The sequence below is a fragment of the Chelon labrosus genome (assembly GCF_963514085.1).
Source record: "Chelon labrosus genome assembly, chromosome: 11".
In the NCBI taxonomy this organism is placed as follows: Eukaryota; Metazoa; Chordata; class Actinopteri; order Mugiliformes; family Mugilidae; genus Chelon; species Chelon labrosus.
Genome location: NC_140344.1, coordinates 4,498,520 through 4,517,929, shown reverse-complemented (window position 1 = coordinate 4,517,929; position 19,410 = coordinate 4,498,520). Strand labels below are relative to the sequence as shown.

The window sequence follows — 19,410 nt, the reverse complement described above, 5'->3', positions numbered from 1 at the left end:
TCTTGTTCTTTTCTCGGGGGCCTACTAGTGTCCGTACAGGAGGCCATTCAGAACCTACAAATATCTCACATTTATATTGAACATATGACCAGTGACCCCACAAACAAAGATTAGCGTCATTAAACAATTCATTGCTACTGACCTCTTGTTTCAGATGGGAATTCTGACCAGAGCAGATACATCTGAAAACACTGGTCTGGAACAAAAAAGCAGTTCCTTGATTCTGTAGATCTTTTGAAAGCCCAACAAATGTATCATTTAACATTACTGGATCATTATGCAGCATAAAAGAGGATTCATTTAATGATGAACGAGGAGGACAAATTTCCTACTTGTTCACTTTGAGTGTCATTGAGAATTTCAGCATCGGCTCATGTACTGTAATTGTATCTGCATAACTCTGATGAGCTGGAAAAATTTGAATAATCTGAATCAGGGTTTTGGAGGTCAAGTCTGCGTAACAAAGAGAGACTTCTGCAGTGGGTCCACGTGATTTGCTTCAGTATCTTTTTATCTTTGGTTAGTCAGTCTAACCCCGCTTCACTTCTGACAACACACACACACACACACACACACACACACATCAACAGGAGCAGTGACGCTGTTAGCTGACGCTAATGATAACTGATGACTCAAATACCCCTATTTTTGTATGTGTATGCACTTTAGAGACACCCTGAGGTACTCATCAACCTTCACTGCAAGGAAACAGTCAAGTCATTAAATGCTGCACAACACATTTATTTTTATCGGATCTTCCATAAAATGTAGATTGTAACCTTTGATGACAAAGAAGTTTAATTATTTTTTGCCTTTATTTCTTGATGATTTATAGAAGGAGCTGGTAATTCATCAAAAACACTTTTCTATGTGAAATAAAATATATTTTTTCAGAGCCACTGCTGTACAAACGCAAAACAAGCATTTAGCCTTTCTTTGTGTATCATTTCCCACGTTGTTTCAGTTTGTCTTGTTTGGCTGAGGGAGAAGCATGTCGCTCCTTTCATACTGAATAATAGTATTGTACAGAACTGTTGCAGAAATTTAAGGTACCGTGGAGAAATTCCTTAATGTGTTAACTGTGATAATTTTTTTTTACAGTGTAAATTAAAAACAAAACAGTTTATTACTCATAGGAAAGAGACTCAATGTCCAAAAAAAAATTGTACAAATTGATTTGTTCAATCAACTATATTTCCAGTAAAACTAAAGATTTTGAGAAGCTGTGGTTCTGTCATTCTTCTTAGAGGTTTGAGAGGAAAATGTTTTCATTTTTTGAGGTCCCACACTGGTCTGATTGCACTAACCCCGTCTAATCCTGATATAATTCATTCATCTTCTGTAACCGCTTGTCCTGTGAAGGGTCGCGGGGTCTGCTGGAGCCTATCCCAGCTGTCATCGGGTGAGAGGCGGGGTACACCCTGAACAGGTCTCCAGTCTATTGCAGGGCTAACACAGAGAGACAGACAACCATTCACACTCACATTCACACCTACAGCCAATTTAGAATCACCAATGAACCTAACCAGCATGTCTTTGGATGGTGGGAGGAAGCTGGAGTACCTGGAGAGAACCCACGCAGACACAGGGAGAACATGCTCCTGAAAAATCCCAGGTGCATAATAATCTCAGGTATAATTTGACGTATACGGTTATACCAGTATGGCAGCACAGTGGCGTGGTGGTTAGCACTGATGCCTCAACCTGTTGAGGTTATTAGGGTAAAGTGAACTTACAGTCATGTTCCAGTTTGAGATGATTTTAGTTTTGTGACATGGCACATTATCTTGCTGGAAGTAGTCACCAAAGAAGATGGCTCCAGATGGACACAATGAACAGCAATACTTATGTAGGCTGTGTCATTTAAGTGATACTCAGTTGATACTAAGGAGCTTAAAGTCTGCCAAGAAAATATCCCCCTCACTATTACACCACCGTCAGCCTGAACCATTGATACAAAGCAGGATGGATGCGTACTTTCATGTTGTTTCCGCCAAATTTTGGACTTACCATCTGAATATCACAACAGAAAACAAGACATATCAGACCACACAACAATTTCCCAATCTTCTTTTGTCTAAGACTTTGTGAATTAGCGTTAGCGTAGCATCAGTTTCCTCTTCTAAGCTGACAGGACTTGGGCACTCGGTGTAGCCCATCTTCTTATTCTAGTTTTAATGTGTTGAACATTCAATGATGCTCTTCTGCTTGTCATTTGCTATGTTTTAGTATCGTTGCCCTAAACAGGAGACTCTTTTGCCACAATTGAGTGAAAAATAATTATTGAGCAGCAGTTGCAATACCACAGGGGGCCACTGGGGTGCAATTGGCGGCAAAGCCCATCAGTTAGAGAGATCACTCTGATTGGCTGTTTAGAAAAGGAAGTGACAAAAGTCATCAAAGGGACCAGTCAAAAGGATTCTTGCTTTTCCATCTTCAACTCATCTGAACATTTAAGTGAGTATATTATATGAGAGAATATTTTCACACCAACATGGTCGTCTGGAATTAAAGGACTGGAGAGAGCAACTGATCAACATGAGTCTAGAGAGGTCGGCTTATGAAAGTTTATAATGGTTTATCAATCTGCACTCCTCACTCTTCCAGTTTACCTTCTGAAGGACAAATACATACTACTGCCACCTGCTGGTACGGAGAATCATTTCCTCATGCTAGTTAGCCTTAGCAGCATGTTCAAATTGATTTTTTATGCCAGACACAGACATGAGGCGATGCGGGAGTAACCTTCTGCTGCTAGCTCTTCATAATAGTTTATTGTGCCCAGGTCTTAAAACGGTGTGTGTGTTGGGGGGGGGGGGGGGGAGGGGGGGGTCATGAATCTGGACTTTGCTCTGCTCTGTGTTAAAGTGAAATTAAGAATTAAAAAACGAAAAAACAAAGCAAAGGCTGATGGGGATTTTTAACAGTGCCATTTTAATGTTTGTGCTTGAAAGACAATTCTTTAAACCTCAAACAACTATCAAATTCATAGGCTGACTAAAATCTCTCCTGTACATATGTATAGATATATTTATATTAATATAAACAATGTCTGTTCAAATCAGATGTGTCCTTAAAAATAAAAACATACACAGTGATAACGGAAAGCATGAGGGAAAAGTGTGAATTACACGACAGGGCTCAGCGGGCGAGATGGGCGGGGGATTCAATTGAACGTGAGTCAGGGGAAATGATGGGGATTTCAGATATTTATTATGGCTTACAGTTGACAGAGGACATCCTGTGTTTATACAGTTCTATTACTTATTGCCACATCCCCTTCACTTTGAAACAAGTGACGGGTTCAGAACCAAACTCGTTTTACAAACACTATGTACAAGGTTCTTTTTGTTTTTTTTCAGCAGTTTCGCTTTAAGGTTCAATCACTGTACAAGCGTCATACCACGTACACCAATCTATAGAGCATTTAAACGTACTAATTCTTATTTACAAATATATTTGGTAAAACCCTGATTAATTTCAACAGTATTTAAACCAACCTTGCAACTATTTGAAGAGAAAACACTTATCTCAAAATACTTAAGAGCGAAAACGACAAAAGAAGAAAAATAAAAACCTGCTTGTTTCTTTCTTTGATCCAAAGACACTCTTCAGTGGCCTTATACCAGTAGAAGTACAGTATTTCACTTTAAGTACACAAAAATACTGTGCCAGGACTGTTTGAGGCAGTTTCCACCAGTTCAATACATTATATGTCAACTCTTGTTTCAGTTCAATCTTACACTGTATCTGGTTCAGTGAATACTGTCCCATAATATGCAGGTTGATACACTGGAATTAAGGCAACAGTAAAATAACCTGCTGCATTACCTTCTGTTGTTTTTTTACCACATAACCCTCTTTTTACCCCTCGAGCGATCACATAATTCAAATACTGTAGTAGAATAAAACTATGGTCCCCAAGTACACAACTGTAGTACAGTGTAACAAGTACGGATAACAAGTACAAATACTAAGAGTCAAAGGTCGTCAGGTACCTAGTCTTTACATCATGGACGGAGGTTCACAGCGGAATCATGGGAAGGAGGAGGGAGAAAGATGTCTACTTGTTGTTGTTGTTTTCATGCAGGTCTCTGTGGAGGATCCAGATGTCCTCATGTGACTGGTTGTTGTCGTTGATGTTGTTGCGGTAGTAGTTGTTGTTGCTGCTGCTGCTGCTGCTGCTGCTGCTGGGTGGAGCCTGCTTTGTTCTGCTGCTGTTGGCGGTTCTGCTGCGGCTGGGCGGTGTCTGGATTCGGCTGGGGCTGCTGTTGTTGTTGCTGCTGCTGCTGGTGCTGCTGCTAGTGGCGGCGGTGGAGGCCCGTGTCTGCTGCCCTCTGCTGCTGGGGACGGGAAGCTGCGATTTGACGCGAGGGCCCGAGCGCCGATCGCTGCTCTGGACGGCGGACTTGTTGGAGGTTCGGCTGGACTGACTGATGACGGTCTGCAGGGAAGAGGCGGAAAGACTTGTGAAACGGAGCCATTTTAATTTTTAAACTGTCCCAAACAGTCCAATGTTAAAAATGTTTTTAAAAAAAACAAATAATACTTAACACTGAGGCTTTTTCAATGCAACATTCTCACCAAGCTAATGCTAATGCCAGAGCGCAAAACCTGTTCTTAGACACAAGTACTGGACAAATGAAACCTTTGCACAGATGATGTTACTGAATCTGCGGTGCAATGCTATGGTGCAACAAGCACAACCTAACAGTTAAACTAAACTTAACCTGGAGTAATGATACACTGTCAAACAGTCACAGTGGACAGGTCAAGTGTAGGAAATTATGTGTGAGATCACTCCCACACAGGGGAGACACAAGATTAGACGTCCCGCAAAACAGTCACGCAAATACATTTGAATTCTGAGTCACCCACTTGTGGTTTAGTAAGTCCTGAAACTGGACAAAGAGAACCCAATCAAATAATGAAACACAACAATTCCACTTTTAAAAATGAATCATTGCTACGTGGTATCTGTGACTTGCAAAAGTAAGTGAATCCTTGTTTTTAGTATCTGGACTGACAGCGTAACAGCAACTAAGTGTTTCCGGTAACTGCTGACCAGTCGTCTACAGTTACCCTGGGTTCCTGTGTGACCTCTCAGACTATTACAGCTCTTGCTTTTGGAATGATCTTTGTTGAGCGACCACTCCTGTAGAGTGTAACAGTTGCTCAACAGATTGGAAACACTTCTGAACAGATGTCCTGGATAAACAAATACATTAGTACAATACTTCAATTTCATTTTTTGTTTTTGTTTGTCTACTTTCAGGACTTGTGTGCAAATCTGCTGTTGTTTTTTTCTGTTGGGTCATTTTTACGCAGAAATTCCCAAAGGACGAAAAAACTGTAGCACTGTGTTCAGCCATCCCCATACTTGTTTATTGTCGTATTTGATCATTTCTCCACACACATCAAGTCCAGTAACTATTATTCATTTTGACACTAAGCTCCTGTCTGTATTTCCACTCCTCTCACCATGTGTGGCTGCTGCTGGACTGTGGTTTCCTGCTCTGCCTTTTGAGGAGGCAGGGATTCACTGGGAGAGCTGGAGAACAGGATCAAGTCATCTTTGGCTTGAGAGATCTGTGGGAGATGAACAGGTGTGGAAATCAAGCAGCAGGTACATAAAACCTTGACAGAAACACAGCTTAATCAGTCCCTGGCTGCTAGGTTCAATTGAAGTTACTCATGGTGGTGTTCTGAGGTGTCAGGCAGGTGGATGTCTAAATCTGGGGATACCTTTTTAAAGGTCACGTCTGATATCGATCATTTAAAGACAAACCTCCAACAAATCTGTGCTTGTGTTCTTGTAAACACAAATTCTGCACCAATCCGTTTAAACTCCTACTCCTTGAAGATTTTCACAGTATTCTACAACAGTTGAGCCTTTTTAACTGAGTAAATTAAATAACAGTAAAGAAACTAAAAGTATATAATATAATATACATGATCTTACCATAAAAAGCACTTGGAGCTGAATGGTTTTAACAAAATAACCAGCTAATAAGCTCCAGTTGGTTCTAAAGACGGTTGCTAATAGCTCAATTGACTCACGTCTCCTCTAATATTTTTGGCAGTGGCATATCTTCTTCTACATCATGTTACCAGGACAGGAGCTCAAAGACATTGTTCCCATGCCAGTGCAAATCAGCAGCCATGCCTACAGTAAAGCCTCTATATTTGGAAAGATGACAGCGATCAATTATAGAGCCACGGGTTAGTCAAAACATGTGACCTAAAAGCCGACTCTATGGGAATGTCGGCGTAATTAAGACGTGAGCGGCTTCTGCTGAGGTTTATTGTGTATTTTGGTGCGTGGCAGACACAGTGCTCAACCCAGATCCATCTTATTTGTCCTTCAGTTGTTACTCTGGCTGTGTCAGACAAAAGAGCATTACATTAGAAGTACATTAGTGTCCTGTGAAACACACACAGACATACAAGTGTGTATGACCGTACCCTGCTGATGTCTGGCTCTGACTTGCTGGAGCACATGGTCTGCAGCTCTCTGATCAAATCTGTCTCATCATCAGAGAAAACAGACAGACCAGTAGGCTCCCTGAAAAACAAACACAACATATGAAATAAAAAAAACATAATACCACACACTGATTAATTGAGCTATTTAATGTGTTTATTACTACATTTTGCATCTTGTAGGATCATGCTACAGGATGCCAATATTAATAACAACCAACAGACAAAATACCAACCTCCGGACTTTGCCATTAGTGAAGCTGACATCAGTGCTAGACAGTGAGCCTGTAATCACAAGCATATACATATATTAACTAAAAGAAACATGAAATTAAAAGGTCAGTTCACTAATATCACAAACATGTCCCCTGCCACTTGGTATTACTTAGCCCTTCTCCCAACAGATTGCAGTCCCAGGTAAAACATCTGAGGCCTCTAACGAGGACATTGAATGACAGCAGCAAGTAGCAAATATCAAGCCTGACAAACACTGCCACCTTGTGGAGAGTGTCGGCACAAGTCTTCAATCAGGGCTCTGAAATGTCCCTTTATTTTATCTGAAATACTTGGCAGCCCCCTTAGTACCCCACAGTCCAACAGTTACTGAACATTAAAGTCTTCATCTTGTAAAACTATCACAGAACCAATTTCTGTTCACCATTTATGTTCATGTAAATAAGCAACAGACTAATGACCACATAAAGAGAACATAGCCTAAATCAATAAAAGGCAATTGGTGGATAGAAATAATGAGGCCAGCTTTGGAGGATTCTGTTTTTGCAACCAGGATATGTCATTATTCACAAGTCACTGATGAAAAATAAATGCTCTCGATACTAATGAACTGACATCTCTTGCGGCGCTTTTTCCTTTTCAGGCCATCATTTACAACAGTGGTTACATGTTTTTGTCGGAACGAATGGGGCAAAACTCTGCTTACGCAAGAACACAGCAGTTACAAGGAGCCCAGATCCATCTCCAAATGTGGTCTCAGTGATTGGAGTTCAAATGTGTGTCGAGTGTGTTCACATTTGTACTTTAAACTGGCCAGTTGTGATTGGATTGGATTCCTCAGAATGGATGTTAATGCACAGGGCTCATGATGTGTTCAAGGTTTTTAGCCTTGAGGAGCACAGCCCTCATGAAATCAAGTCTGAAGGGTTGTGTGATATGTCTCTTTGGTGGAAAGTAGATAACAACTGAAGATGCTGCTTTTATATAGGACATCGTATAAAATGTATTGTATCTCATAAGTATATTGTAAATAAGAGTAATTACACCAGATAAACTAAATTAGCTCAGATTAGAGTACTGAGAGTTGAGAGTGGAAGAACACAATGCTAGCTATGGTTTCTGTGAATTCAGTCATGATCCAAACCCTGAACTGGGACCCACCCCACATGACTGCCGACCAGCAGCCATCTTACCCTCTCTGAAGGAGCCACCGCAGCTCCAGTTTGAGGTGGGGCTTCCCTTCTTCCTGGGGCTGGTGTTGGATCGTCTCAGCTTGCCACTGTCCCGTCCCCTCCTTCCTCCCCCACTGCCACTTCCTTTGTAGGATCCGATGGCTGACAGCGGGAATGTGCCGCCCCGGAACTCCAGCAGGTATCTGTCGATTTCTGAGGAATGAGAAAACGAACGCACATCAGGATGTTTTCCTGTAATATCATTATTCCATAATCATCTTCCTTTTTTGTCTCTGTTTTTCAGGAGGTCACTGTCAACTGGAAAATGAACTAATCAGCCACACGCACCGTGACGAGGCAGGGGGCAGCCCAGGAGAACAGCCTTGTTGACCAGGATGCTGAGGGCGGCTTTCACCACAGCCTGCTGTCCGGCACTCAGCCCACAGTTGCTAGGAGATGGTCGCTGCAACGGAGGGGGTGAGGAAGGAGAGATGGTGGAGCGGCTGGCCGTTACCCGGGAGATGATGGCTTCCTCCACGCGGGGGACGACTACGGCGTTCCAGAGACGAGCCAGCCACCTGCGTTCACACACACACATCAGCCTCATAGACGGATCCTCCTCTCTATTACTTCTTCTCGTGAGAGATGACATTGTGTTCTGACAATACAACTGAATACGGTGGTATTTCTTTCTCTGTTTGAGCTGCAACACACCCAGTGATACCAGACTCTTATTGTGATAAGAACTGATAGGAGCTACACCAGGCTAATTAAAATGTGCATATTTTAGAAATTAATTTTCTGGTTTAGAGAGAAAAATAGTGCTGATACAATACATGTAATTAAATCAACAGAAATGCCACACATTCTTTTATGAATTAGTTAAATCAAAGCAAATTAAACATCTTTGAAGAGGCCACCTTGGGATCACGAAATTTGCTATTTATTTACATTATCAACTGAATTGCAGTAACTAAATGAGACAGTCAAGAGGAAACTAATATGAGGTGTTTTTGTCCTTAACTGTTAGCTAATGTAGCATGGTAGCCAGTGTTAGGTAGACATAGCCAGGCTGTCTTCATTAGTCACTATCTGCTGGAATAATCACCTAGAATGAATTGTATTCATTCTATAGTAACAAACTATTTTGCTTGTCTTTCCATCCTTGTGAGGACACCCATTTTAACCACAACTCTGACCTAATTCTAACTGTAACCCCAATACCAAGTCTTGATTCTCAAATTCGATGCTACTTTCGATGACTATTTTCCGCCTCAATGTTTTGTTATAAGACAACTTTCTGGACTAAAGTTTGTCCTTACAAAGGCAGGGACACATGTTCACCCACCTGACAATGGCCTGTGTGTTGTTGAGGACCACAGGGCAGGACAGAAAGAGCTGAGGGCCCAGCAGAGCCTCATGGGTCCCCAGGCGGGACAGACAGGCGTTGAGCTGCTGCCAAACCTGGCTCACCCACAACACTGAACGCTCCATGACGCCATCGGGTGACCAGACTCCGGTTCCCACCTGGAGGAGAGATGGAGGGAGAATAGGATGAAGTGTTTGACTTCCTGCACCCATTCTGCTCATGAAACTGAAGTGAGACAATGAAAGAACAAATGACAAACCACATCGCAGTTTTGCTAGAGAGTTGAGAATAATCTTTAGTTTTATTTTGTGGATTTCCTCTTAGTTTTAATGACCCTCTCTGCTCATCTATTCCAGTCATCTGTCAACAACTAGAATTATTCTTACCATTTCCATGTTGTTGGGAATCTCAGTGAAACTCTTTTTGTGTGTTGTGGAAAAAAAACAGCATTGAACACAATGTCCAACTAAAATAAAGCAGTCTCCGTCGGTGGCAGCTGCAGCTAAACCTCACACTGACCTTATGAAGCAGCTTCCTGCGGAGGTGTCTTCCCAGCAGGCCGTGCAGTGGCTCCTGGTCCCAGCGAAAAGTCACCCAGCGGAAATGCTGCTGGAGGCGGAGCTCAGATCCCTGCAGGCGAGGCTTTGACAATGTGGCAATCAAGAAGTTGCCCTCGCGGAAGTGGTGGGGACCTGAGGGATGAGTAGACAGGAAGGAAAGAAAGAAAGACAGAATAGATTGGTTTGGCATTATTATTTCAGTCAGCTCTTTTGTCCTGGTGGATATCTGGTGGTAAAAGATCAAGAAAACAGAAGCAATGAAGGAATTTAAATGTATTTTTAAACAAGTTTAATACCAGAAATAAATCTTTTTCTGATTTTACCATTGCTCTTACATGTTAGGAATCATCTTAGGAACTACTATTTGCTGGCTTTGACCATTTTGGTGTCTATTCATTCAACAACACATATGAAAAGTTTACACACTATGACTTCAAACCGTATGTGTCACTATAGATCCACTGTTAGAGGGTGCAGTCTGGCTGCAGTCATACCAGTGTTCAGGATCAGAGGCGAAGCAGAGCCCCTGTTGTCCAAACTGTGGCAGAGGTCTCCCAGCAGGCCGGTCAGGGATGAAGCCTTCTCCAGTCCCTCCAGCAGGACGACAACACAGCAACCAGCGTGACCAGCTGGTATCCCGACCCCTGATCCCGGCACCGGCACCAGGAAACCTGAGAAAGGAGAGGGAGGAAAAGCATGAGCTAATGGACACATATTTAACTGTAACTTCAAGACAGAAGTAGCAGTCAAAACCCAAGAGCCTACTTTTGAGTATTGTCTTTTTTATTCCACACATTCTTCCCCTAAAATTAGTGCCAGTGCTGCATTCACACAATGGTGGTAAAATGGGAAAAGGAAAATAAGACATGGAACATAAATGAGCTACTTTTGTGGTGTTACAAAAATAAATACAAACACAATAACTAGATTAAAATTAGCTGTTGACCCTGTTACTATTAATAAATGTTGATAACTCTCAGTGGTGTTCTGTTTGTTTTTGTTTGTTTTGTTCTGTTTTCACCAAAGTGGAGACGTAGTGTCAGACATTCCAGGTGTTACCTAACTCAGAAGTGCAAGCTGGAAGCAAATGTGAAAGGCTTAACCTTGAAAGAAAAATCCACATAAGAAAACCAAACTTTTGGCATTTTTGATGAAAAGGATTGCTCAACAGTTGAGATCTCTGTTATCAAAACCTTTGCTGATGAATTTTCTTTCAATCAATCATCCGCGAGGTTAAACAACAACTAACCTGTTTCCATTCTAAATTGTTGCATAAAAGCGAACCCACTAACCCCTAACCTAAAACAACCAACCACCCTCTGTGTGTATGTACCAGATATAGAACCAGTTTTCAGCGTACGTCCGCGCGTGCTTGTGTCTTTTCTTACCGCAGCTGATGAAAGTCTCCAGCAGCTGCTCTTTGGTCAGGCTCTCCTCCACCTCCACCCTCACCACGTCACAGTCGAGCCCCCCCGCCTCCTGCTTGGACTGGTGAGAAAAGAGAAAGGGGTGTGGTGGTGGTGGTGGGGGGGGGGGAGAGAGAGATGAGTGAAGCCCCAAAGAGGTAAGAACGGAGTGCGTTGTCATGGAAACAAAGGAAATGTAGTACTACTATGTGCCGAGTGAAAATGGAGCAGGAGAATTTGAATGAGCAGAAAGGGCTTTTCCAGACACAGAGCTGCTATGAGAGAATACACTGCTGAGAACATTGTCCTTGATTTATTTCTTATAGTATATAGTTTCTTATATTTCTTGTAGTACATCAGCATAACACACATGTAGAAAAACAGTCAGAGGTGAAAATGAATATGCAGTACTCAAGTGCCTCAAATAAAGACAGAAAACGGTGGATTTGAATTTATACTTAATAATTAGACACAAGATCAAGTATCAGTTTAAGTGAAGGCTGACAAGCTGTCTCTTCCATGAGTGTAAATCTGTTTCAGCGAATATTAACAAATCTGTATCCTTGCTTAGGTCAAACTCCTGATCTGTGTACGTACTGGAGGACCAGTGGCAGACCTGTGTTGCGTTCCATCGCATTGTGGTGAGATACTGCATTACTATGTTCGCAAGTGCACTGCTGGACAAACACACCACTGAGTGGTCAGGTTTTCAAACTGGAGTGTCACGCTCCATTGAGCTCGCAGCTCTCTGAATCTGAGATTGAGCGCTGGCGGACGTACCTTGATGCAGCGAGCAACCATGTCGGCGATGTACTCCTGACAGCTGCCCTCCAGGCCGTGAAAGATGAGGTTGCCGTACTGCTCCACCTAGACAAAGAACGGGAAGCTTGTGATGAGTGAACTGACATGATAAACTGAAACAAATATTAGATATGCACATACAGTTAGTGTATGTGGCCGTCTGTGTGTTGCAGTGAAGAGTTAAGGCACGAATCAATCGTCACGTGAGTTAAACGAAGGATACATTTTTAACAAAGGGTGCCGTGTCCTTTTTAAGACGTACCGTACTTTTGAGTTCAGCAAACTTGTGAAGTGCTTTTCTCATTGTTTGAGACATTTTACTGAATAAATGTAGAGCCTCAGGTTTAAATGTCAATAGTCAGACATGACACATTAAAGCTGCTGGATGAGATCTTTGCATTTAAATTCTTGTGTGCTGCTACTGTTTCTTTTATTTGCAAAGGTTATTTTGGGGTTCACTGCTCATTAATATAAAATGTACGTCTCTGATGTTAGTGTCTTGCCCTCGGCTCGTCATTTTTCACATCAGCCAGCAGGGGGCAGTGTATCTACTGTGAGTCTTTTGATTCTCCTTCCCAGTTTGCTTTCATCTGCCCATCATCTCCTCTTCTTTCTTCGCCGTTTCCCTTGATGCAGGCTTTTTGCCTCCTCCCTATTTTCCAACATCTTACTCACCTAATCCCTCAGTGTGTTTGCATAAATCTACAATGTGTGTGCTTACCAGGCGGACGCAGTTGTGCAGCAGCGGCAGCGGGAAGAGGGATTCCAGAGCCGACTCATCGAGGCACGACTCAGACAGATCTGTCAAAAACACACACAGACACGAAGCTATAAATCCTCAAATCGGCTCTGGTTTACATGCTCAGAGTCAGCCCCCGCTTCCTCTCTGCTGTCAAATCACACAGAGGAACCTCAAGGTGTCCTTGTAGTTGTCCTGAAAGTTAAAAACACCACCGGTTTGATAACCACAGCACTGATCAGCTGCTTGTCCTCAAGTGATTTTCAGATATGGGTTTGCGATATAGTAAACTGAATGGGAGTATGGTGGCTGTGGTTATTTATGCTCTTAATAGCTCTTGATGCATTATATCAATGATTAGGATGAGCGACTCATGAGAAAGCTTTTAATTTGCCTCCAGAGGAAACAGGCTCATCCTTCTTGAAAGATTAATTTTCAGATCAATAGAAATAATTAATTACATGAAAGACTTTTAAGAAGAATCCAAATAAAATCGTTTCAAATGAAAAATGTGATCATGGCGAGAATATGTTCTTGATAGCAGAATTGTCCGAACTGCCTTATTCCAGTTTGACTTTTTAAGGTCTTTTTCCTTATTTACAGTTAGTAAGAGCTGTTCATGAATGATTCCTAAAACACACCAAAATATTTGCTTGTGTTAAAGAAAAATGTAGATTTCCCGAGCACTGACACAAGTCAACTTTTCAGAGAAGCAATAATATAAACATTAGTGGTGAAAAACAAGAAAAACAACTGAAAATGAAGTAACTTCAAGGGCTAAATATGTTTGGATTTTACGGGCATTAGTCAGCCGTAATAACTCACACATTTGTCTTTTACACCCCGTCTCTTAATCTAATTTCTTCTGCGACAATTAGTATTGGGTTCATTCATTACAGCAGCTGTTACAGCCTTCAGTAATAGATTGTCTGAAAGGCACTGAAGTGCGGGACGTTTCCTGGCTCAAACCCAACATGGCGCTGCTGGCTGGATGGACAGGCAGGTCGATCCAGACCTCTGAGTCAGGACTTCACGCACAAAGCTGCATACAGATGCCCTTCCCAAGAAAGACTAAGATGAGGCAGAGACAGAGCCAGAACAAGAGAAAATACAATGATGTACGAGTGAAGAGAGAAAGTAGAGAGAGACTGAGCTGGCTGGCTGATGCTCACCCTGATTTTCACAGTGCCAGACTATTGTTCAGACTTTCTTACTGACTCACTGAGACGAGAAATAAAGTAGATAAGGAAATTCAAGGAACGGAGGCAGAAAAACAGAGGCAGCAGGCAGTAAGAAAGATTATTCCAATATGTGTAGGGCGAGACAGTCTGCTGCTCAGGGCTGTTATAGTGACTCATCTATAATCATTAGCTGTGCCGTCTGAGGAACAATTCTGATTCCATGTTCAACACTGTGCTGGTCCCTGGTATCTCTTTAAAAACATTTTTTATATGATCATTTAGACGGATGCTGGATAGTTTATTATTCGAAGGAGCTCAGTGCTAATATCACAACACATCACCATACCCCATTAAGAGAAGATAAAGCCATGTAGCATGTCTTTGGCACAGTTCATTAGTATTATTATCAGGAACAGAAGCTGACAGTGGCCATGACTGCAAAAAGTGCGCTTAATGACGTCTGCTCTCTTAGTTTGGAGACACAGATCAGAGCTTTGTATCCCTTAATAATGGGGTGGTCATCTCCATCCTGTATGTAGTCAGCAACCTAAGCTTACTATTATTTTGTACTAAAATAGAGAAATCAGATTTCCACTTGAGAAAGCCATAACCCTCATCAGCAAAAAATCATCATGTCAAAAAATTACACAATGGGGGACTTGTGACTGGGAACAGAAAGCGTACAAACAGACCACGTAAGAGCTGCTGCTGCTGCTGCTGCTGCTGCTGCTGCTAGGTCTGTCTAAAAAGCACAGCGGGCCAAGAAAATCTGAGTAGACGGTAGGAAAAACAGACAAGCAATAGCAGTAATTCAATATGAATTAGTGCACTCAAGCGTTCAGCTCATAAACCATTCCTGGTAGAATGAGAAAGCAAAGAACGACGGAAGTCTTTGGAGACATGTTATTTTAGGTTGAGACCTTATTCAATCTACATTGATCAGAGGGTAAAAGGATGGCATGGAGAAAGTCAAGGGGATTCACTCCAACCAGAGCACACTAAGGGGACTTTAGTGTATTAGTGTGTTTAGAAATACACCGATCAGCCACAACATTAAAACCACTGACAGGTGAACTGACCATCTCGTGACAATTCAATGTCCTGCTGGGAAACCTTTGAACCTGGCATTCATGTGGATTTGTGCATCCTTGATGGCAGCAGTCATCTCTGACACATGCACACACACAAAACGGTTTAGGGACAACTCAAAAAACATGAAGAACAGCACAAGGTGTTGACCTGGCCTCCAAATTCACTAGAACCAAAACTGATCTGTGAGCATCTGTGGGATGCAGCTTGTTGTTGTTCTTGTACACATGAACGGAAAGAAACATGGACAAAAACATGGTATTCCAAGGTATAGCAAGGGAAAATAAATATTTAAAAAACTGGGCACTTTAGGGAAGCCAATATTCAGTGTCCAGGAAACTTGAAGAATATTTTGGTTGAAAACTATGCTTGCACTAGCTTTTATTAGGATCACTAGTGTGGCACTAAATCTTGCCACACTAGTGCTTAAACCCAAATATCACTAATTGTTTTTATTTTGTAAAAATAAGCCATCTATGACTGGACTGAGTAATGAGATGTAAACACCTAGGGCAGACCTGATCTGTGTTACTGTGCATGACACGAATTAATTTGATATATTACAACCATTCAGTTATTCTGATTAAGGTTAGATTGAGACTAGTTATTTAATTTAAGTAGTTACTGTGGGGAAATGTTCTGGTTTGGGTTTTCCTTCATGTGTGTCATGTGGCTCAGTAAGTAGAGCCTAGTAAAACCCGCCTATGTTGTAAACTCATCCAAACTGATTTGTAAGGCCCTTTCATCCACCAAATGGCATTTGTAACTGATGAAGGCAGCTCTGATTCTGGTGTTGGCTCAGTGCTACCGAATGATCAGAGAGTCTGGTTGCCTGGTCGGTACCTTTGAGGCGGATGGTGATGCACTGGCTGAGAGGCTTTCTGACCAGATCCCAGGGAGATAGAGGCAGCTCCTGGCCTGGCAACCACTCAGTATCTCCTGGAACAGAAAAGCACAGACAGAGGCACATTAGCACCGCAGAAGTCAGTCACCAGCTGTACAAACACTTGTATAAAAAATAAATTATAATGATCACACACATTTTAACATGAATCACGAAAGGGTGCTGTCAGCTTACCAGAAAACAAAATGGCATATAGAATACACAGCATAAAGCTTTTGGATCAGCAACACCGATATACATATGCATTATACAACACATATGTATTGATTTCAAAGGCGTCACCACACCAACTGAATAATTAGATGAATGTGGACCAGACGGTTAATATTGCAATAAAGAGACCTTGTGTGCAGGTTTCTTTTCATTTTTACTGGGGTTGTGCTTTACTCACCCATCACATGTTCAAGTGTGAACAGTCTGTACAGACAGAGGTATACAGTAAAAAAATAAAAAACAAATGAAACCTGTACAACTTTTGTAAAGTCGTTCTACTGTAGAGCTTTTCCGACACTATTTAGGGGACAGTAGCACTGAGGAAATGAAACGCTGGCAGTTTAACCCAGGAGCTGATCATTAAGCTAAAGGCTCAGTCTGACTCAGACCAGCACTTTAAAGTGAGGGGTAGCTCTACACTATGCAGTTCAGTAAAGTTGTAAAACTTCCAATTCCCCTGTGCTGACATCCAGCTTTTATTTAAGTCTCCATTTGCAATGCAGACTAACCAAACTACAGCTGCACTTTGTCTTCAGTCCCAGGGGAAACTGTTCAGGAAAAAGTTTGAGGTTTTTCCACACTAATTGGACTTCCTACTTTATGAAAAATGAACTTTTAACTTCCCACAGAACCGAACAGTTCATAAAAGCTTCTAGTTTCGCAGACCAGAAGCAACAAAGGAGCAGCAAATGTCTAAGAGGGACCTCTCAAATGCAAAATGGGCAGAAAAAAAGCTGCTAACAAAAATATTACTGTCATTATTAAAATAACTGACCATAAAATGGAAAAAAGAAATCGTGTAAAATAGCCATCAATAAGTCCAAGTCATATTGCTTTGGTTTGACAAATATGTTCAATATACTTACATTAAAATGTTAAAACCTGCAGATGATTGAACCATTCATCCATTAACTGCTAGTTGCTCCTGGATTATCATCTTTATTCTTCATTATTCTCACTATTCTTATTATTTTTCAATTGAATAGATTAATCATTTTATCTATCAAATGTTAGAAAACTGTAAAAGAAATGCCCATCTGAAATGCTGAGAGCATAACCCAAGCCAACCACTTTGAATAGTGTGTTTTGTCTTGACAAGAGTGTGTGCGATTAATCAAATATTTATAGTAATTAAACTATTAACTAACGGATCTATGTTGATAATTGTAAGCAGTTGTAGTGATGTTAAACAGCTCAGCATAAAGACGCATGAATCAAAAGCGAATCCGCAGCAAAATAACACAATACCAACCAAGACACACAGACACAGAGAGGGAAACGAGAAATATATGCCGAGGCAAATGAGACACGCGAACCGACTCACAGATACAAAGCCCAGACACAAAGAGTGTCTGCATGCAGTTTGATCCCAGTTAACACAGAAGAACGACATTTTCTCCTAAATTGGCATCTTCCTCCCCTCCCTCCCATCCTCCCACTCTCGCCCCACCTCATCCATTATGCATCCCTCCTCTGACAGTCTTTTCTTTCATCATCATCCCCAAAACACACACAGCCGCACCAGTCTCCTTCCTCCGTTGAATGGAAAAGACAGTAACAGTGAGAGAGACAGTAAACGTGTGACAAGCAGGAAAGAGACTGTGGCAGCGAGACAAGTAGACCTTGCCAATTAAGGCAGAGGGCATTGATTTCCTTTTTACCTGCACGACAACACGCGCATGCATAATGTACGTACAAATGCTGCCTCACGCACGTGTAACTCTAACCCTAAATAAGCCTCAAGCTGTAGAGAGAGCCAACCAAACACAAGCGTCATTCGATCAACACAAAAACAGACGCAGCATATACGCTCTCCACATGTTCCCTCAGATTAATTATTCATCGATCTAAACCATCTCATCTGACGCCGCATCTCGGAACAGCTGAAGAAATCAAAGCTGAATTACATCACACTGCAGTGGCCACAGCGTTGTATTGTAGTGTGAAGGTTGCGTCCATTCAGTAGAACTTCTACAGAAATTTCATTTCAGAAACAGTGTGTTAATTATCCCCGACAATAATCAGAACACATTGTTTAATCAGGACAACCTTTTATTTTGTACTAAAGAAATGATCAAATTAAAGATTAAATATTTAGTATTTTAGAGTGAAGACTAATGATATCGTCCCATCTTTCAGCTCATCTTTACTTCAATACTAGCAGTGAGCTCAGTAACCTGAAAAAACACTTAGTTTGAACTTTGTTAGCGTTTTTGTTAGCTTACCATCAATAACAAGAGATATAACGAACATTAATGTTAACAAATACTTATTTAAAAGTGTTCATGACATCATTGTCACTCATAGATCGAGCACTTTAACATGATAATAGAATCGATTTTCAGCTTTCTTAGCAAGTAATCTTAGTGCATAAATAATTGGTATAGCTGGTAGATTAGCTTATTGTTATAGAAACCTACAAAGTATGGCCCACACTACTTCACACAAGAACTTTACTTAAACACAGTGTCAATCACATTTCAAAATGGAATCTGGATATAATTAAGTTGAGAGTTGTTTGCAGCCACCATAGCCTCAGACAACACCCGATATGGCTGCTGCAGGCTAGACACTGACCTTACATATGCTTCCATAGTGCATTTAATAAGGCAGCCGCTGCCAACACCTGTAGTTCAAGATGGGGATGGACTCCTGCCAACATGCTACACCTTATCCTACTCTTTATCAGACTGCAGTGGTGCAGTAAGTTAGTTGCCGAGTAGGTACATAAAAAGGCTTGGAGAGTAGAAGCTTAAACATCAACAAAACATCAAAATATGGACACGTCTCACTCTGGCCTTTTGGTTGGTGTAAGAAAAAAACTGTATCGAGGTCACCAGAATTCAAAGGAGTAATATAGGCTGCACAAGGCAAGAAGCAAAAGCAGAAGCAATGATAAGAAAGGAGGGTATGAGCATGGTATGTACGAAAGAAGAAAACTTACATGGAAGGCAGAAGCAAAACAGAAGAAAATGAGAATGTCGAAAGGAAAAAATATGCAAGAATTGTAGTAGGAGGGGGAGAATATGAGACAAAGAACAGCAGCAATCGAAAGAGTGTGTATCCTCACCTATAAGGATGGATGAGATACTGGTGGGACCGAGGCCTAGTGGGGGGCGCTGAGTCTCCTCTCCGGTCGTCTGAGATTGTCCACAGATAATCTGGAGGTGGGAGGTGAAGGCATTGGTGAGGACAGCACTCAGCTGGGCCCATCGCATCGATCGGTCAACCGTCACTCTGCCTAGCACCAACTGACTGC

General features: G+C 41.6%; 1 protein-coding gene across 1 annotated transcript in view; it reads right to left on the bottom strand.

The window, feature by feature from the left end:
* Window positions 1–2,945: 2,945 nt before the first annotated feature.
* Window positions 2,946–19,410, bottom strand: part of cttnbp2 (cortactin binding protein 2) — an 86,970-nt gene continuing 70,505 nt past the window's right edge. Inside the window, exons 10-23 of the mRNA XM_084555931.1 lie at window positions 19,222–19,406; window positions 15,878–15,973; window positions 12,747–12,826; window positions 12,005–12,091; window positions 11,207–11,306; window positions 10,313–10,489; window positions 9,778–9,950; window positions 9,238–9,416; window positions 8,238–8,467; window positions 7,911–8,102; window positions 6,720–6,768; window positions 6,466–6,565; window positions 5,482–5,589; window positions 2,946–4,444 (exon numbers count right to left, since the gene is read on the bottom strand). Of these exons, the coding sequence (XP_084412057.1) occupies window positions 4,064–4,444; window positions 5,482–5,589; window positions 6,466–6,565; window positions 6,720–6,768; window positions 7,911–8,102; window positions 8,238–8,467; window positions 9,238–9,416; window positions 9,778–9,950; window positions 10,313–10,489; window positions 11,207–11,306; window positions 12,005–12,091; window positions 12,747–12,826; window positions 15,878–15,973; window positions 19,222–19,406 (2,137 nt within the window). The 3' untranslated portion in view covers window positions 2,946–4,063. The remainder of the gene's footprint in view (window positions 4,445–5,481; window positions 5,590–6,465; window positions 6,566–6,719; window positions 6,769–7,910; window positions 8,103–8,237; window positions 8,468–9,237; window positions 9,417–9,777; window positions 9,951–10,312; window positions 10,490–11,206; window positions 11,307–12,004; window positions 12,092–12,746; window positions 12,827–15,877; window positions 15,974–19,221; window positions 19,407–19,410) is intronic.